This window comes from Gigantopelta aegis, chromosome 8 (genome assembly GCF_016097555.1).
Source record: "Gigantopelta aegis isolate Gae_Host chromosome 8, Gae_host_genome, whole genome shotgun sequence".
NCBI lineage: Eukaryota > Metazoa > Mollusca > Gastropoda > Neomphalida > Peltospiridae > Gigantopelta > Gigantopelta aegis.
Genome location: NC_054706.1, coordinates 58,053,983 through 58,076,130, shown reverse-complemented (window position 1 = coordinate 58,076,130; position 22,148 = coordinate 58,053,983). Strand labels below are relative to the sequence as shown.

The window sequence follows — 22,148 nt, the reverse complement described above, 5'->3', positions numbered from 1 at the left end:
TAAATAAAACATTTTTGTTTTTATTCAGTGCACTACATCTGTATATAAGGTAGCTATGTACTTAATGGTTTTAGCGCCGAGATGGGTTCGTAAAACGGGACCTTGGTAACTAATTAAGCACCATCTAGTGTTGACCACGAGGCTTCTACTTCGCAAATGATTGTAAATGTTTCGTGAATATAAAACACTGAAATTAATGTTCTAAGAATGAAAGGCAATTTAAAACAATTGACAGCAAATGGCACTCACTGTCTTTACCTCAATGTTTAACGTGTTATAGGGGGAAAAAACAAAACCAGTAAATATTCATAGAAATATATCTTAATTAACTATGGAGCTGGAATCACAATGATGTGCTTCTCATAAGTAATTTATTCATGTCATGTTTGTAAACACTAAATGCCCAGTAGATACAGAATATGTAAACATTATCAATACGAGGTTTCAACTCCGTTGGCACGGATAACTACAATGTATTACGGCTTTTTGGCTGCAATACAACGCAGGTGGTGTATTATTAATTTTCAAATGTATATAAAATGTTAAAATTAAGTTGACTGACAATGAGAACTGATGTAGTGCAAGACAACCTGTTCGACACAGCCTGGTGTTTAGAGATGTTCTAACATGCAGATGTGTCTAGTGCATGAACACGTAAAAATTCTCTGTCTGACAGAAATCATATTTTACTGTCTATAATACCTTACCTCTGTCCAGATAACCTGTCTTTTGGAAAACTCAGAGCCCCCGCCAAATCTTCGTGGGTCGTAGGATCGAATTACCTTGGTTGACTCAGTCTCTGAATTGTTTTCCAGTCCCAACCAGTGCACCACGACTGGTATGTCAAAAAGTTATGGTTTGTGTTGTCCTGTGGAAACGGGCATTTAGAAGATCCCTTGCTACTAGTAGGAAAATGTAGCTTTCCTCTCAGATTATATTATGCATAATTATCAAATATTTGACAGCCAATGTCCGATCATTAGTAAAAACATTGTGCTCTAGTATTATCGTTCAACAATCCAAACAACGGTGACATAATCTGTCAGCAGTTTTAAGAAGTTCAAAATGACCTTTCACGTCAGACTTTCAGACAAAAACAAAGCCAAGAAAAAAATGTAAAATATTATGATTTCACATATATCTTAAAGCTATCCAGAGTATTACCATAATAATGAGCATGGTATCTACCGCATATTTTCAATATTGATGATCAAGAAAACGAATAAAACGATGACCATTCTGAGTAGCGACTAATTGTATTTTGTCAACAAACAAACACAAATGTACTCTAGTATTAAATTAAAGGGACTGTCCTGAGTTGGCAGCCATTGTGAAATGTTTCCGACTAACATAGCCTTTTTGGAAACTAAAATGAAATAGAGTTTCCTGTTTCGAATACCAGTGTCTGTATATCAATGCATTTGCGGTTGTTGGGTAATGCTTGTAGCAGTGACTCATAATGTCACGTCGTAATATATTTGTTTTCGTACAGTCCAAATTATTGGAAGGTAAAATCCGATTTGGGCTATTATAAACATTATAAAGTTTGTTTTTTATAAAGTTTGTTTTGTTTAACGACATCACTAGAGCATATTGATTTATTAATCATCGGCTATTGGATGTCAAACATTTGGTAATTTTGACATATAATCTTAGAGAGGACACCCGCTACCTTTTTCCATTAGTAGCAAGGCATCGATCTTTTATATGCACCTCCCTACAGACAGGATAGCACATACCACGGCCTTTGATATATTCGTAAGAGAAATAGCCCAATGGGCCGACCGACCTGGATCGATCCCAAACCAACCACGCATCAAGCGAGCGCTTTACCACTGGAACACGTTCCGCCATAACCATTATAACGACCAGAAATACCTTGTTTATACAGACATATTCTAAACAAGAACATACATTTAACAGGCATTCTGAGAGTACTGCTAAAGCAATACATGTCTCCTACTGGGCACAATTAAGTTTGGTATATCCTAAGTGTAAGGGTTATAACTCTATAAAAATGGACAAATCGCCATGAAAGTCAAACTTGATATGTAACAGTACATGATAAAGCAATACCCACAATTTCAGCTCAATATCTCAGTGCACTGTGAAAAACACATCAGGAAAACTATATGTGGGAGTGACGGACGGACGGACGGGCATATAGACAGACAGACAGGCAGACAAAATGACGGAGATGAAACCTATAGTGCCCTCCTGCTGGACCGGTAGGGGAGTAATAATAGTAATTTTAGTCCTCAAAAAGGCTTTGTAAGTCAGAAACGTCTAACAGTGGAAGAAAACTCAGAACAGTGTATTTAATATACCACATACATGTAGTTTAATTATCACTCCCAATACTCTAGGCGTGTATGTCAAATCATTTATTATATTTTACAGGTTATCTTCGAAAGTTTAATTACAGAATGAATAGAAAATAACAGTACATACGAACTGAAAATGTACACAGCCGTTTCTGAAATGATGACATGAATGATGCCAGGTGATCTCACTCAGTACCCACCACTCGCACACTATTTTCATCAATAAATTCAAGCACGGCAGAAGCAAGTAGGCATTGGGGAGCCGACTGAGATCGAGGGCGCAAAGCAAAGTTTGTAGGGTATTCGGGGGGTATGCTCCCCCGTAAAATTTTGAAAACTAGATGTCCTGAAATGCAATTTCCTGCATTCTTCAAGTAAAATTCATCTTCGCCCTAAAATTTACTACCAATAATATTTTTGATTCAGAATTATTATTAGAGCGCCCGAGCTCCTAGACGCCACCCCCACACCCTTACCCCCACCCCCCGACCCCGCCCCGCCGTGCCTGAAACTGGAACCACGCAATACATGACAGTCATAAAAGGAAGAGTGTTCGTCCGGGAGAGTCAATGCCCTCCAACAGACGAATCATTTAGGAAGAGGGACGGGACGTATTCCAGTGGTAAAGCGTTCATTTGATACGCGGTCGGTCTAGGATCAATCCCCGCCGTTGGACCCACTGGGATATTTTTCGTTCCAGCCAGTGCTCCACAACTGGAGTAACAAAGGCATTGGTATGTACTACCATGTATGTGGGATGGTGCATATAAAAGACCCCTTGCTGCTAATCGAAAAGAGTAGCCCATGAAGTGGCGACAGCGGGTTTCCTCTCTCAATATCTGTGTGTCCCTTAACCTTATGCTTGACGCCATATAACCTTACATAAAATGTGTTGAGTGCGTCATTAAATAAAACATTTCTTTCTGTTTTTTCTTTCTTCCTTCATGGGAAGATACCTATACGTTCATGTTATGGTGAAAACGTCTTTTGGACTCTCTTGTACAAGAGCACGCGTTTTCAAGATGCTAATGGTTTTCAACTTCAAATATGCATTTAACATAATCAAGCTAAAAAACTAAATTGTATATAATCATTTCTGGTAATGGCTCACATGCAGGACATTATATAACACAAAAATCAACCTCCACTGAGGCGATTCGAACCACGGGTTATCTGCATGGCAGTCAAATGCTCTACCAACTGAGCTAATATAGCAATTCCAACTATCTACTGCCAGTAGGAGCACTTTATACCAACACTACTACACTAATTTTTGTCCTTTTTTAAATGGCAATATTTGTATTGATAAACACAATTCTCTATTCGTTATTCTTTACTTCTTTCAATCACTTCTTTATTAGCATCCAGTAATTGCTTAACATACACCGATTCATTCGCAGTATATCCTTCCGTTTTTATTATCGTTTCCTGTTTTTCGTGTCTCGCTTCTAGGCAACATTCCTTAATTTTTATCTGTTCGTCATTAATTCCTTATTTCAATCATTTTCTTCATTAACAGCCATAATTAGTGCGCATACAATGATTCATTCACACGCATTCATTAAAGTATATTTTTCATGTATACAGTATAATGTGATAGTCCGTCTGTTTGTTTTATAATCTCAGACTTTCGTGTCTTACGGCTAGGCAATTATTTATGCTTGGCGCACACCCACCGATTAACGCTGACGCAATTGTCGAGTCAGCAGTAGTCTGAAATGTTGTACCTGCACACACCAGCCAACGCGACTGTCTAATCGGAGCAAAACTGGAGATCAGACACGACTGTCAAGTAGTATGCCCTTCACACACCTACTGACTAACGCCGACGCGACTGTCGAGTCGCCGTTAATCGGTAGGTGCATGCCAGACATTAAAATAATACCTTGTTTGGTGATCAACTTCCTCCATCAACACAGCTATAATTTCATAAAATATATACAGTAAAAACAAAGAGCAAAATTATAAGAAAAGGAAAGGGGGAAAAGAGAGAGAGAGAGAGAGAGAGAGAGAGAGAGAGAGAGAGAGAGAGAGAGAGAGAGAGAGAGAGAGAGAGAGAGAGAGAGAGAGAGAGAGAGAGAGAATCCAAGATATAGGCCTAATACTGTTAAAGAACACTTTCCTTTTCATACAGAATATTCATCAGTGAACGCGTCTGTTCCAACACACACTTATCAGTCTCGCTAATTCCGTAACGAGAAGAAGCACAGATGTTCGCCACTTCTGTTGACGGAGCTATATATTTGATCTCTCCGTTGGTGTCACTTCCAGAACGAAATATAGGTCCGTTTACATTGCTCGCATAGTGAATAACGTTTGTCCTTCTAGGTCCATGTTTCTTTTCTTTATCCAGTTGATTTGCGTGTGTCTCTGCAGCTTTTAATTTTCTGAAGATAAGAAAAGAAAGAATGATGCACTTTTTTTCAATAAGGTCCATTGTAATTTTTACTAGACATGAAGGTACGGTCGTAAGGTCCGATACGTAGTAACGATTTATAATATATAACAGAAATGTGAATAAGCATTAAATTAGATTAAAAAAAATTAATTTTTTTATTTATGTATATTATTATTATTATTTTAATTTTTTTTGTAAGTTGTACAGAGGCGTGACATGATATATAAAGCGATGCATCATCATTATGATGATGAGTGATCATCATCATCATCAATAATTTATCAATAATATCACCATCATCTTCTTCATCATCATCACCATCATCATCATCAATAATTTATCAATAACATCACCATCATCAACTTTATCGTCGCCATCATCATCAACAACAACAGCTCCTTCAGCAGCAGATGCCCGACATGCATGCCGATCACAGACGTATATGAACCTAGTTACTCTTATGTATAATGTCTCGCTCCAGTCAGTGCGCCACAACTGGTATATCAAAGTCCGTGGTATGTACTACCCGGTCTGCTGGATGATGCATATAAAAAGATCCCTTGCTGCTAATCGAAAAAAAAAAATAGTCCATGAAGTGGCGACAGCAGGTTTCCTCTCTCAATATGTATGTGGTCCTTAACCATATGTCTGACGCCATATAACCGTAAATTAAAAAAACGTGTTCAATGTGTCGTTAAATAAAAATTTCTTCTTCTTCTTATGTAAAATGTTTTCAGAATTTAAGATGCAGCAATTTTGCGCATTTTGGTAAAACCATGTTAGTCAAACGAATTAAAACAAAAGTAAAGTTCCTTAAATACAATTATTTATTTGATGTTTTAAAATAGTGTTTAGCTATTTCTCTTTTTGAGGAAATATGTTCGCCAAATTCAGTTTAGCTGGATGTAACGACGTAAATGTAATTAAAGAAGAGCTATGTTACAGAGATAACACAACTCGTGCGTACGTGATTTCTTTTCGAAGATCTGCTATCGTATGCGCAGCATTCTCGAGATCTTGTCGCAATTTCCGGTTGAATGACATACATCTTTTGTTGCCACATTGGCCGTGTTTCATTAACGACTCTGCAGTGTACCGCAAGGATAGCGTCTTACTAATATTCTGTAGAAAAAAAATGTTTAATTAGAAAGAAATGTATAAACATTTTTAATAATAATATTAAATAGGGGCAAAAATGTCCGGTTTAAAAAAAAAAAATTATTATCATTTTGGTTTTTGTTTATCTGGCTATAGCCATTGAGCTTAAAAACAGTTTTATTGTCATGTCTAAAACCGTACGACGGTATTTAAGTTAAATTTGAAAAGATATACATTATTAGCATACCTTACGTTTGATAGTGGTGTTGAAAGGGAAATAACTCTGGATATACTAAACGTAGAAGTACTGGAGTGAACTCCCCTGTTAAACTATGCCTATTTTAGGCGTTATTATAAAATTACTTCAATTTATATCTTGTTGTTTTTTACTGTTTATCACCATCAGGTAATAGCAAATGGAAGGTGGATGTCGATAAAATCGTGTTATTTCTGACACACTTACATTTAAATTGGTATTTTTCAAGTAAAAATAAATAAACCTGTCTGACCGAGAGAGAGAGAGAGAGAGAGAGAGAGAGAGAGAGAGAGAGAGAGGAGAGAGAGAGAGAGGAGGGAGGTAAGGATGCAGGAAATTGTGCAGGACCTTTTATACTGTGGAGAGCGACGTGTGTGTGTGTGTGTGTGTGTGTGTGTGTGTGTGTGTGTGTGTGTGTGTGTGTGTAGGAATGTTTTTACTGTGATGAGCAAAGTTTTAGAGGGGTCGGGTCAGGCTCCCCCACAAAATACATTAAAAACAAGAACATTTTCTTGGAGCAGGGGATAGGGTCGACCCACCCCAAACCCCAGCACCTCTGAATGCTCGATGGGGTGGGGTGGGGGGAGGGGTCAGATACTCTGGTATTTTAGGTATTTAACCAGACAAAACATCACTTCTTACTAAAAGGAGACTGTTTTTGACATTTCCATTCGGGGCCTCTGCACAGTTTACCCTTGTCTCTTATAGTGGTCAAGATGTGTTATATTGAATGAATGAATGAATGAATGAATGAATGAATGAATGTTTAACGACACCCCAGCACGAAAAATACATCGGCTATTGGGTGTCAAACTATGGTAATGCAAATAAATAAAGTGATGATCAACATCAATATAAAAATTCAAGGTTTAAACAAAAACAGTGTAAAGAACTGTGCCAAAAATACAAATACAAATATCACAGAATTTTACGGACACCGAATTTTACTCTAAACTTCAATTTGTGCTGTATTGGCCATTCTCAAAGAGAATGTTACACCCCTGTACCACGGCGAGGTTACAGCACGCGCAGGGGTGTTTTATTGAAATACAAGTTGTATTTTCAGCTCTGTTCAATGTTCACAGGTTTGATGTGAAGTACTGGGTATGATGTTAAATGGGATATAACTCAGGGGCTTTTAATACTGACAAGAAGATCACGCTCTTTCGCTATACCACTGTATATGAGACTCGTTGGCTATTGTTTACACGTGAATAGAATCAAATACAGAGTTCTGTTCATTCATCACCTACTAATGCAGCTTTGAACCTGCCTTCTGTTGAACATTATTGTCCTGTTCAATTCCTTTGAACCTAAGTTGTTTGTGGGGTTTTGGTTTGCTAATTCCTGTTCAGTACTTGTTTTGTTTACATTGTTTTCATATGTATGTAAAGAAAACAAACGTTGAATAAAAAAAGCAACATTAGATAATGTAAATCTAAATACTGAACAGGACTATAATAGCTAGACATCACCCGCAACTTCTGATCATGATAACATATGGAGTTCTTGTTAGAACATTATAGTACAAACACACCAGAAATGTTAGCTTTTACATTTTATTTGTCTTCGGAGACGTGGAAGAGGAGGGGGAGGGTTCTCTCTCCACCAGAGATTTGTTCCCGACCTGCCCTGAATCCCGATGTTTATTTTCGCTCCTTCGTTGGCGACAAATACAATAACAAACTGACACCTTATATTGGGTGGTGTGTGGGGGGGGGGGGGGGGGGGGGGGGGGGGGGGGACGTAACCCAGTGGTAAAACGCTCGCTTGATGTGCGGTCGGTTTGGGATCGATCCTCGTCAGTTGGCCCATTAGGCTACTTTTCGCTCCAGCCAGCGCACCACGACATCTGCATCAAAGTCGTGGCATGTGCTATCATGTCTATGGGATCCCTTGCTGCTAATCGAACAGAGTAGACCATAAAGTGGCGACAGCGGGTTTCATACCTCAATATCTGTGTGGTCCTTAACCATATGTCCGACGCCATATAGCCGGGGACGGGACGTAGCCCAGTGGTAAAGCGTTCGCTTGGTGTGTGGTCGGTCTGCGATCGATCCCCGTCGCTCCAGCGAGAGCACCACGACTGGTATATCAAAGGTCGTGGTATGTGCTATCCTGTCTATGGGATGGTGCATATAAAAGGTCCCTTACGGCTAATCAAAAAGAGTAGCCCATGAAGTGGCGACAGCGGGTTTCCTACCTCAATATCTGTGTGGTCCATAACCATATGTCCGACGCCATATAAACGTAAATAAAATGTGTTGAGTGCGTCGTGAAATAAACCATTTCCTTGCTTCCTTGATATTGGTACAACCTACCAAACTAACAAACGAGCAGCATCCACATTTATCCATATGTCTGAGGTGTCTCCGTCCCACGTGGAAACAGAAGTGTTCCAGCGCCACCAATATAACACCTAGCAAGATCCCGATGGCCAGGAAAATGAAAGCACTCGTGAAGTTTCGGATCCCGAGTGTGCCACTTCGGACACCTTTACCAAACCGACTGGTGCTTTTCTTCTTCGTGTTGTGACAGGCTCCAGACAGCCAGAATCTTTGTAATCGCTCCATCTCTCCTGTGACGAAGAAAACAAATGAATGTAAACAAATACAATGTAAACAAATGAATGTAAACAAATAAAATGTCTTTAGCATTCAAGGACGGGATTTAGCTCAGTCAATTGAATGCTCGTTTGAGGTCCTTGCGTCGCAGGATCGAACCACTTCGGTGGATAAATTCAGCTGAATTGTGGGGGTTTGTTTTCGTTCGAACCAATGCACCACAACTGGTCAAAGGTCGTGGTATGTGCTTTCCTGTCTGTGGGAAGGTGCATATAAATATCCCTTGCTGCATTAGGCAAAATGTAGCGGGTTTCCTCTGATGACTACGTGTCAGAATTTCCAAATGTTTGACATCCAATAGCCGAGTTTTGTCTTTACCATAGTTTGACACCCAATAGCCGATGTATTTTTCGTGCTGAGGTGTCGTTGAACATTCATTCATTCCAATAGCCGACGATTAAATAATCAATGTGTTCCAGTGGTGTCGTTAAACAAAACAAACTTTAACTTTTTACCATTCAAAGATGTGTGTGTGTGTGTGTGTGTGTGTGTGTGTGTGTGTGTGTGTGTGTGTGTGTGTGTGTGTGTGTGTGTGTTTTGTATTTGTGTGTGTGTGTGTGTGTGTGTTTGTGTGTGTTTGTGTGTGTTTGTTTTGTGTGAGTGTGTTTGTTTGAATGTGTTTGTGTTTGTGTGTGTGTTTGAATGCGTGTGTGTGTGTGTGTGTGTGTGTGTGTGTGTGTGTGCACGCGCGCGCACGCGCGTGTATGTGTGTTTATGTTTTATTTTTATTCTATCTTAATTTAATTTACTTGTTAATTTTTTTTACGAATTTTAATCCCTCCTAATTTATCATTTAGTATTTTTACAAAATGTACAAACATGGTTATAATATTCACCAAAATGGTACATTGCACGAAAACGAGTTCATAAATTTAATATCGTATTAATACATGCGATGAGATTGGACATAGAGAGGCAGCAAATCACAAAGCGTATCATGTAGAAACCGGAAATGTGTTGCACGTCTTAAAATGCGAGATATTTACACGTTGCATTTTGTATTGAAACGTGTATAAACTGTAAGTATATGACATGTGATAAGTTAGTCCTGGAATATTTCAATAAGCTCATGAGAGAGATATGTGCGAGAAACCAGCTTGTTTGTTTTTATCACAAAATTAATTTACATTTCTCAAACATATGCAACTCGTGAAATATGCCGACCATAAACTTTAGACAAAAAGCGTCGTTGGTAATTTATGACGTAATATTAATGCTAGGTGATGTGAGGTCATTAGAGAGAGTTTTAAATTAATATTTTGTTATTAAAATCTTCATTTTAAAAGCTATTTTGTTAATGTGTAGTGTTAAATACTATTTAACACATGAAACAAACACGTCAAGAAAAAAAGAAAGAAAGAAATGTTTTATTTAACGACGCACTCAACACATTCATTTTATTTACGGTTATATGGCGTCAGACATATGGTTAAGGACCACACAGATTTTTGAGAGGAAACCCGCTGTCGCCACTACATGGGCTACTCTTCCGATTAGCAGCAAGGGATCTTTTATTTGCGCTTCCCACAGGCAGGATAGCACAAACCATGGCCTTTGTTGAACCAGTTATGGATCACTGGTCGGTGCAAGTGGTTTACACCTACCCATTGAGCCTTGCGGAGCACTCACTCAGGGTTTGGAGTCGGTATCTGGATTAAAAATTCCATGCCTCGACTGGGATCCGAAGCCTGTAGACCGATGGCCTGCCACGACGTCACCGAGGCCGGTCAAACACGTCAAATACCACAGTGTAGTTTATTTATGATAAAATGGTCAAATAAATGAATAAATGAGAGAAAAAGACTCCATAATATGCGATCACATGGGATTTCGACCTTGGGACTCGGCAATCCTCGTCCAAGGCAGGGGCGGATCGGGGGGGGGGGGGGGGGGGGGGGGGGGGGGGGGGGGGGGGGGGCAGAGGCCCGGGCCCCCCACTAAATTTTGCGATAGTTATAATTTTATTATATATTAATTTTCATTTTTATGAACCCCTTCCAAACCTCCCATAAAGTTCCCTTGGCATTCCACTTCATGTCACTGCCCCCACCCCCCACCCCCCACCCCCCACTTGTAAACCACTTGCACCGACCAGTGATCCATAACTGGTTCAACAAAGGCCATGGTTTGTGCTATCCTACCTGTGGGAAGCGCAAATAAAAGATCCCTTGCTGCTAATCGGAAAGAGTAGCCCATGAAGTGGTGACAGCGGGTTTTTATCTCAAGATTTGTGTGGTCCTTAACCATATGTCTGACGCCATATAACCGTAAATAAAATGTGTTGAGTGCGTCGTTAAATAAAATATTTCTTTCTTGACCAGTTGCGGTGCACTGGTTGAAATGAGGAAACAAAATCAGTTGAATGGATCCACCGATGTGGTTCGATCCTGCGACGTAAGCACCTCAAGCGAGCACTCAACCGACTGAGCTAAATTCCGCCCCTAGGTTAGCGCAGTGCAATCGTATTAAGCAAATTAGAAATATTTAATAAACATTTCAAAGGAGAAATGTGATGGAATCATTTCAACTTCATCCTGAACTTACGTTGAAATGTCTCCGATGTATTGAATTTTATTTTAAATTTTAATTATACATATCTGCGGTATTTGTATATTTGCATTATTTATAGTATATTTTAATTACATTTTCAGTTTTTATATCGATGTTGATCATCGATTTATGTTATATGTTTACATTTGTTTGACTCCCACTAGGGTGTCGTTAAACATTCATTTATTCATTCTATACATACTAGTGTACGTTCATGGACAAGTCTGGAATGGCAGCTATTTATAAGATGAATTGTATTTTGTTAAACGTTACCCAGCTAGACGATTAATTAGATTATTAGTGTTTATTCTGACAAATTGAAAAATATCATATGTGATTTTGTGTCAAACGCCGTGGAATATACGATTATTACTGACAGTTATTATAGACTCATTACCATTTCTCAACAGATCAAGGATGACGCCGTCAATTTTATTCTTCCACTTGGATTCCATAGGAAACGCGACGCCATATCCTGTTCTAGCTGCCCAGTTCCCGACAGTGATGAGCTTGCAGTCCTTGTCTTTCCCCGCCTGGTACTCGAGCACAGTGGCGTCATAAATAAACGCGTCAAGTTGTCTGAATTATAGAAAACACATCCACTGAAATACATCGAGTTATCAGAGGTTCGAATTAAACAATACCTGTCGGTAAAATTTATAACATGGGATCTCGACATAGCAAGACAATAGGCAAACAGATATCACTGCTGTGACACACAAGCACGCGCGCTCGCACGCACGCACTGTATGTCTAAAATAAATAGCTAAAATAGCTCCCTTACTCACTCACTGCCTCTGTCTCTAAAATAACTTGCCATAATCACTCCCTCTCTCTCACCCTCTCTTACCCACCCACTCACCCCTCCCTCATCTCTCTCTCTCTCTCTCTCTCTCTCTCTCTCTCTCTCTCTCTCTCTCTCTCTCTCTCTCTCTCTCTCTCTCTCTCTCTCTCTCCGTCTCTCTCTCTCAAATAATTAAATGTAAGTGGATAGTGTGAGAAATGTCGAAGACAATATGTCAATGCCTCGGAATTCTCCACGGAGCCATTAAATATCACCCTGGTTGAGTTATGGCACCGTTATTCAAACCCCAGTGTCTCGGGTGTCTTAAAATGCACCAGCTAGGTCGGTTTACAATACGTACTGTGACTTGATGCGCTTGATCCCCTCCTCTGGCGACGGCTGGGTGAACGACTTCATGTAGCGGTGCATGTCGACGTTGTTCCTCTTGATGTTGGCCTCAGTGCTGCCCTCCGGGACAGTGCCGAACCTAAACGCCGGCTTCATGGACTGGGGGTTCTGAAGCTGTAAAAACAATTGCAACAAATATCAAATATCTGACATAAACCCATCATGTTGTTTGCATCCGACTATCCTTTGTCCATCCAATTATTTAGTTATTCAACGTTAATCTGTCGATTCATCCAATGGTTTGTCTATCTATCCATCCATCCATGCATCCGTCCGACCGTTCATCCATCCATCCATCAATCCACACATTTATTTAGTCATCGTCAATCTAACGATCCATCCCAAAGTGTGTCTGTCCATCCAGCCAGCCATCCATCCATCCATTCAGCCAGCCAGCCTGCCATCCACCTACCCATTTATTTATTAATCGTTAGTCTGTCGATCCATCCAATATCTTGTATATCCATCCATCCATCCAATACCATCCAGAGACGAAAACACACACGCACCACCAATATATTCGTCGTTTATCCATCCATCAATGCGATTAAATCAGCTTCCATCTAGTCATCCATCCATTCGTCCACCCCTCCATCCTTCCAATCAACCAACAATAACCCTTCCATCCTTATCTGAAACCCACATACAATCCATCAATGCATTCACTGTTTTATTCATCCATTTATCCGTCCATCCCTCCCTATATCCCACCGTCCATCCATATTCCATTCCGCGATCCATCCATCTGTCCATCCCTGCCTTCACCCTCATCTCCCCGTCCATCTGCATTCATTTTTTAATTCGTCTATCTATCAATCCATCTGACCATCCATCTATCCATATGTCCAGGGGCGGATTCAGGAGTTTTCAAAGGAAAGTCACATAATTCTAAAAATGCTAATTTGAATTTATCAAAGGCAAATAATCCGAACACCCAAAGATGGCGACATTCTTAGGGGATTTGAGAGGCCATGAAATAAAGAGGCTCGGAGTAGCGTTTTCATGACATTTATTATTATCAATTTCAACTTATTTTCGTGCTTATATCCAATTAAGGTTCAAGCACGATGTCCTGGGCACACATCTCAGCTATCTGGGCTGTCTGTCCAGGACAGTGCGTAAGGTGTTAGCTGTTAGTGGTTAGTGAGAGAATTCGGTGTAGTGGTCTTACACCTACCCATTGAGTCGTTAAACCTCGCCCTGGGTGAGAGCTGGTACCTAGCTGCGAACCCAGTACCTATCAGTCTTATGTCGTTCAATGTCTTAACCACGACACCACAGAGGCCGGTGTTAATTATTGTGGATGATGAATTTAGAAAAACTCCAAAAAGTTATAAAAACGGACATTTCAAACGGGCGAGGGGGAGGGTCATGCGACCCCTGTGACACCCCCCACCCCCCATGGATCCGCCACTGATTGTTCGTACCCGAATGTCGTGTATTCCTTTGAGGTCGTAGTACTCCTCCTTGGTGATCATGAAGGCGGCGAGGTTGGCGGTGTAGCTGGCGAGGAAGACGAGAGCGAACAGCGCCCACACGTTGCCAAGAAACCGACTGGCGATACCTCGGGGCGTGTCTATGGAAACAGCGGCTCCTAGCAACAAGGCCCAGATCATCCAGAAGGAGCGAAACAGTGAGAACTGGTGCTCTGAAAAAGATAAAGAAATGGGAACGTAATAGTAAAAAAAAAAAATAAAAAAAAAAATTGATTAATGATTAATATATTTGACCATTGATTGCCTATGTTAAGCGTGTATTTTGTTTAAAGACACCACTAAAGCACTTTGATTTATTAAACTACGGCTATTGGATGTCAATCATTTGGTAATATCGGACATATAGCCTTAAGACAGGAAACCCGCTACATTTTTCCATTAGTAGCAAGGGATGTTTTCTATGCACTTTCCCACAGAGAGGATAGCTCCAATAGACTATATATTATTTGTGCTGGGGTGTCATCAAACATTCATTACAAAAAGGAAAAACACCGTAATATTATCTTGCCCCATTTTTCAATGATTATATATAGTTTTATATATTAAGAAATATTATAGAAGCATGTCAATTCGTTATTATATACTTCTTGTGTATCAACTGATGAGCTGAAACGCTCGTGGTTAATAAAGAATTGAAATATATTAAAACAACATATCAGCACATTTTAAACAAGGGACAATTGGTATTTAATATATGGGCAGGGTATTTTGTGGCTTATATATACATTATATACATATATACATACATACATACATACATACATACATACATACACACACACATATATACTTGCTCTACTCGTAGGGTGCAATAAATTAACGTTATTGCCGCTACTTCGGCAGCAAGTATCGAAAATGAGCAGGGTAACAAATACCATGATCTTTGTTACAACAATAAAAAGCTAACAAGTAATAGGTAAGCTGCATTAATGAAAACAAGATACAGTATTTTAATTAGAAAAGTTAGCAACTTTTGCAAAGCAAAAATCTAAACAGGGTTACACATACAATCGCATTGCTTTGATTTTCTGTGAATATTTGTAACTACATTTTAATTCACTAAATGAAAATTAATTACTCTGACAATACAGCGGAATATTCAACAGTAAAGAATTACCGAATATACATAGCAACCGAAAATAATTTACATGATCAGTTTGATTTCATAATCTTTGGATAAATGTTCACCTTTTGAGAACACATAATTGCATTATTATTATTATTATTATCATCATCATCATTATCATCATCATCATCATCATCATCATCATCATCATCATCATCATCATCATCATCATTATTATTATAAAAGTAATGCTGGAAAACATGTTAAAACTTTGAAGAAATATTTTAATGTTTTAATATTTTAATATGAAAATCAGCGCCATTTAATATTACCAGGTTCTTAAAGGTGCTGACACTAGTCTAAACCCGTGGAAATAGAGGCTAAGTTTGGTCAATCTACAAACCTGTAACACATCTAAACACAATTACAACAGAGACAATCAAGAGTCCGTAGCGTTGAAATGGTAAATGTCCTCTAGAAACGGAATAGAGCTCGTCTCCATAACTGCTATGTGCGTTTTCAGAATTATGAGAAAAAAAATGCATTTCGTAGCATGACACCCAATAGCCGATTTTTTTGTGGGGTGTTTTTTCTGTTCGTTAAACATCCATACATTCATTCTGCAAACACCAGGATAACCATATACACTTTATGTGTAGAGAAATTGATATTTAAATAATGAAGTATCAATCATGCCAGTGATTTGAAAATAATTTGAAAATATTCCGAATTATCCTGAGGGTATACGATATGTTTCATGTGAATTACGAATGCCTTATTTAGACCAATAGAACTAATTTTAATCAGATTGCTAAAAACACTGCGTAGTCTCCAATGTCCAGGTAACATTTCGTCTGTAAATAATAATTTAAATATTGACCAATCACACTTCGCCTTTTATAACGTCATTTTAGTGGCCGCAGTACAGGGTGTATACTACCAAATCAAATTCCATAGACGACAATAGTAACATATGTGGCTAAACCTCCTACCTGCAACGTATCAACCGACATAAACGCCACGGATATAAATACTACCACCCCTTACACTTAAAGTGAATCAGAAAAAAATGGGGGTCAAGCTGCTCGTTTCTGAGATAACGGGTAGCGTCTATGACTACCCTAGTTTCGCACAAAATTCGAGTACTTTTTTTTACAGGTACCCCATACATGTTTCAAGCACAAGACTACTTGACACATTGGTACTAGATGAAATAAAATTGCACATTTATTTTACCCAGATGAAATTATTATTTTTTACAACCAACACACTCACATTTATAACCAATCACAGGACTTGTGGTGTTCACTTCTCTATCAAAAGTTGGGTGCATCTCCAACTTTGACCCAGCCGGAAGTTATTTGGTTTAGTACTACCTACAGCGAACCATACCAATACGTACAGGATGGGTTATCAGTCTTAAAAAATTATTTATTTTATAAAATAAAACATGTTTTAAGGCATTCGTAATTCACACGAAACATGTCGTATACCCTCAGGATAATTCGGAATGTTTTCAAATTATTTTTAAATCACTGGCAGGATTCTGCAAGTAAGGTTTTGATTGGTGGACATGAGCTCCAACTGGCTGCTGTTAGATCCACATGTAATAGTGGAGCTAATTTTAATTAGATTGATGAAGTAGAAGTAATGTCTGATTTCAATTTTCAAAAACGGCTTTGATAGTAAAAAAAAAAAAAATACGCCGTAGTGTTTAGAAGAAAAACCAGGGTCTGTCACTTTAATGAATTTTCACAACTGGGATTTCAGCTGCACTTCTTTGTTTAATTAGAGACAGAGAACTGTCAGATTAGCTATCTGTTCAATGCTGTGTCCAAGAGAAATAAAGAAAGAAAAAAGCGAAACATAATTACAAAATCAATAATAAAAATAAAAAAAACCACGTTAACGCCTGTGCTATTTTCGCTCAACGAGATAATACAATTTAATAATTTCAAGGTCAACAAAAACATGTTAAAAACAGGGAAATTGGTTACAAGTGTCAAAATAGTTTTACGTAAACAAGGTAAAGCCATTTAGATATTTGTATAACTGTTTTATTGTTTTAAACCTCTCCATTCAAATGCCCTGCCAAACCGCAAAAAGGAAAACAGGACGCCCAAAATCGAACAATAAAATTAAGCATAAAACGTCTCCAGACACACATAATCATCTAATTTCATATCATTGCAATGGATTTGGATGCACACATGCAATGTTCCAAGCCATGAAGTTTATAGAATCTTTGAGGTGGTATTAACAAGACTTTATCTTTCATTTCAGCAAAACATTTTCATCACATTTCATAATAACTTTCTTTCAGAAACAAACTTAATGACTCGTTGTTTGGCATTAAAGAATATCACTTCAATTTATCAAACTGTTGAAACTAAATATAAGCAACACCTCTACATAATCAGCCTAGATGGAACCGTCATGTCAGAATTGTCCAAACTGCAAGATTTTTCAAAATGACTATCGATTTTAGAATCATGAGCGGAGCACTCGTGGCTCTTGATCAAATTTACGTGACAGCGGTAGGAATCTGACGTCTTTGGAGTTATCAGGAATCTGCGTTGATTAGTCCCGCTTGTCTCAAGGAATTGCTGCCAGTAATTAGAAGGTCAGGACAGCGGTTAATGTTTCAGACAGGGATACAATGGGTGCATTGATAGGAAGGAATGTTTTATTTGTCTCCTCTCAAGAAGCCGATCATACATTTATCGACGTTTTTGAAAAGCGTACAAATGGTAACGTTTTATGTTGGCTACTCTTAACTTTTAAACACTGATGGCTCATAATATAGACTGGATGCTCGGCGCGTGCGTGCGGTCATGCTAAAGACAAATCGATATACATTAGTTTCAACGAGAGCGTCTAGACTGGATGCGTGCGATGTGTGTGTCTCCAAAACGCATGTGGCCAGTAGCAATGAAATAATCGTATGTGGTGTATATGTCCAAAACGTAAACGGGGAGAGTCAGACGCAACAATCAGACCGTACGCACGCACCGCATCCCGTCCATATGAGCCATTAGATCAAGAAGGCCGAAGAGCAACAGAAATAAACTGACACAATTACATCTGTGAGAAAACATTTCTTTTAACAACGAATCTCTGGTCAACGTTCTAATGACGATTTTATTCGGGTTCGGGTTTGGGTATATTATTTACATGCTCATGTGCCACTACAGCTTGGAGCATGTCTGTCCCGGGGCCGAGCTCTGGATAGCCAGAAGTTTGCTTTGGGGCAAAAATCACGATTTTATTGCCCTGGAGATTGACATATTTTGTTTTGCCACATATATTTTCTTAAATACTTGGCTTGTTAATGTAGGGTAACCGAGTGGTAAAACGCTCGCTTACTGCACGGTCGGTCTAGGATCGATCCCCGTCGGTGGGCTAATTAGGCTATTTCTCGCTCCAGCCAGTGCACAACGACTGGCATATCAAAGACCTTGCTACTAATGGGAAAATGTAGCGGGGGTTACCTCTAAGACTATATGTCAAAATTACTACATGTTTGACATCCGAGAGTTGATGATTAATACATCAATGTGCTCTAGTGGTGTCATTAAACACAACAAATGTTTTTATTTCTCTTTTGTTTTTTGTTAACATAGGATTGTTTTCCTGCCAGGCAAAAACAAAAAAGGCATTTTCAAGTTGAAACGGGCATTTTTGAGTATGTTTTGAACAGAAAACATCCCCTCCAACAGCCATCTGACATGTTTGTGTTACCTTCTATGCTCCTTCGTCCACGGTTGAGACCACTCGGACTTAACCATTCAAAGAGGAAGATGCATGTTCCGGACACGTGGACACTGACAACAAGTATAAGGCACCAGGACGGGTAATCATACGGCTCTGTACAGAAGAAAACAAAATCGAAACATATCAGTGACAAAATTGGGCTATTTCACTGTTTGTGTATCTGAGGTTGGCTTATATAACTATAGCACCTTCTGGTTGCATACATGTTATATAAAAGAAAATACTCATATTAGGTTTGCTTACACACACACACACACACACACACACACACACACACACACACACACACACACACACGCACAGATATATATATATATATATATATATATATATATATATATATATATATATATATATGTATATACACGATAAATTAAAATTAATTCTGTAAATAAACTGTCATATTAGGTTGCTTACACTTACACACACACACACACACACACACACACACACACACACACACACACAGATATATATATATATATATATATATATATATATATATATATATATATATATATATATATACGATAAATTAAAATTAATTCTGTAAATAAACTGTCATATTAGGTTTGCTTACACACACACACACACACACACACACACACACACACACACACATACACACACACACACACACACACACATATATACATACATATATATATATATATATATATATATATATATATATATACACGATAAATTAAAATTAATTCTGTAAATAAACTGTCAAAATAGACCTAAAATATTCACAAGAAATTGATATTTTTAATAAAAACAAAAACTAATGAGATTCAATCTGAATAATTTGAAATAAATTAAAAGAAACTAAATTAATATCCGCGTTAATTTTGATGTTCAGTAACAAAATATTCATAATTAAGTTTAGATAATTTAATATTAAGCTATAAAAACACCTAAGCGTCATTTCAGGGCATTCAACTCAATTTGGCAAATGGACATAACACATTTTCGCTCTAATAGGTTGAGACATATTAATCAAAAATGGCTGCGTTCTCTATCATGGCTTTCACAAAGCGTGTTTCTGCAAAGGCCTGTCACGAATTTATGAGGGGTGGGGTTATAGACTGGTGAGGTTACAGGTGGGGGGTCGAGTTATGCTCCCCCCAAAAATATAGTGAAAACATAATTGCTTGAGCAGGTTTGGTACTCGACCTCCGAAACCCACCCCTGCATACACGCCTGTCCTGATATGACACACTGCTGTACTTGCAGAATTAACATATATATATATATACTACTCAAAAGAATTTAAGGGTCAGACGATATTTTCGACATTATTTTCTGAATGTCAGTTATATTAGCTAGACCATAATGTCACGCATGGTATTGTTCCATTTTGACGAAAGTGGGTCTAAGCAACCCATAAATGAATTAAAATCCACTGTCATTGACACTGTCGACTAGTTCTAATGGCGAAAACATGCTTACATTTGCACGTAAATTAGGGCGAAAGCGAAAGGTCTGCTAAGTGCCCATAACTTGCTTTTTCACAAAGCGCTTCATTTGCACGCTTTGCATGTGTATTCTATGTTCCCAATGCTGAATTTCTGTATAATTGGAGCTTGCGTTCGTGTACGGTGCACACTCCAAATTCGACAATGGTACGACATCAACTGACTATCGAAGATCGAGGAAGGGCTATTGCTTGGCTTCAGGATGTCAATACGCAAAGAAATGTTGCTCTGAGACTTGGTGTTAGTCAGAGTGTCGTTGGCCGACTGTGGCAACGGTACCAAGCAACGAATTCTGTTCGAAATCGTCCACGTTCGGGAAGACCCCGAAGCACTACAAATAGAGAGGACCGCTACATCACCAATATGGCTCTACGTCAACGCACAACCACTGCACGCCGATTACGTGACAATCTGCGGACTGCGACTGGAACTCGAGTGTCTGATCAAACCATACGCAATCGTCTGAAAGCCAATAATCTACACTGCCGTCGCCAGGCTGTTCGACCACCACTCCTACCACGTCGCAGAACGGCCAGACGTCACTGGTGCACGGTTCATCTGCGGTGGCAACGTGTTCAGTGGGGTCGAGTGATGTTCACTGATGAGTCCAGGTTTAGTCTCCAGTTCAACGACGGTCGGGTTCGTGTCTACAGACGTCCTGGGGAGCGGTTCGCTGACGTTAACGTTAGACAACGTCACCGGTTCGGTGGTGGCAGCGTCATGGTGTGGGGCGGCATCTCTATCCACCACAGGACCCCCTTCTATGTGGTGGATGGCAATCTGAATGGAATCCGCTATCTGAATGAGATTATCCGGCCGTTGGTTCTCCCCAGCCTTCAGCAGATTGGCGGCGGGGCAGTTCTGCAGGATGACAATGCCAGACCCCACCGCGCCAGGGTGGTAACGGACTTTCTCAGACAACAAGGTATTGCCAGGATGGATTGGCCAGCATATTCGCCTGACTTGGCCCCAATAGAGCACGCCTGGAACGAATTAGGCAGGAGAGTTCGGGATAACCATGCCCCTCCGGCCAACCTTCATGATCTGGGTCAACTTCTTATGGCAGAGTGGCAGGCCATTCCCCAAGAGTTCTTCAGACGTCTGATCAAAAGCATGAGGCAACGATGTGTCGAGTGTATTCGCGCCAGGGGTGGATTCACACACTATTAAACGAATGTTCTAATGTGTAAAATCCATGTTTGACAACCTTCAATTTTGACAGCATGTCATGTGACTTTCTTGTATACAGTGACGTTTATTTGTGTTTTTTTGTAAATATGGAACAATAAATAAAAAAATTGGTGTAGTTTACATCATCAATCTAATACACTCTGAAACTTATTTGGTTATAAATGTTTGACCCTTAAATTCTTTTGAGTAGTATTATATACTTTAAACACGCAGTAAATAGATTGTGGTAAAATAATACTTTAACGTTTGCACATCTTTTAAAACGAGTTTGGGAAAAGCAGTCCACTGATGTTACCCGCCTTGAAGTAGTATTCTTCCATTACAGTGCGTCTTAATTTGATCTTTTATATACTAAAAAGCTATGCACTCTAATTTTCACTTGAACATGTATCTTGTGGCATACGAAGTACGGATAAGCCAACGGTGTGATTTGCCTTATAAATACAGAATACTATTTTATTATTTGAAGTTTTAATCTCTCTTTTCCATCGTATAACTTCTTTCCTAATGTCATATCAAACAACATTACAGCATTAATAAACACGTGTGTGTTACTATCATGATATATCAATAGGGTTTTCATCTAGTCAAAAGTAACGCAACGCACGTGGCTCAAAATATTACATTAAAATGGTTTACAGACATTATTAGTCCACCATGATAACGATGTTTCGGGAAAAGGAGACCTTTATCATAAA

The 22,148-nt window shown here is 39.0% G+C and overlaps 1 protein-coding gene across 1 annotated transcript in view; it reads right to left on the bottom strand.

Moving 5' to 3' along the window:
- Positions 1-4,431: 4,431 nt before the first annotated feature.
- Positions 4,432-22,148, bottom strand: part of LOC121379749 (glutamate receptor ionotropic, NMDA 2B-like) — a 50,008-nt gene continuing 32,291 nt past the window's right edge. Inside the window, exons 11-17 of the mRNA XM_041508398.1 lie at positions 18,746-18,871; positions 13,870-14,090; positions 12,396-12,556; positions 11,648-11,829; positions 8,398-8,654; positions 5,690-5,844; positions 4,432-4,711 (exon numbers count right to left, since the gene is read on the bottom strand). Coding sequence (XP_041364332.1) covers positions 4,432-4,711; positions 5,690-5,844; positions 8,398-8,654; positions 11,648-11,829; positions 12,396-12,556; positions 13,870-14,090; positions 18,746-18,871 — 1,382 coding nt within the window. The remainder of the gene's footprint in view (positions 4,712-5,689; positions 5,845-8,397; positions 8,655-11,647; positions 11,830-12,395; positions 12,557-13,869; positions 14,091-18,745; positions 18,872-22,148) is intronic.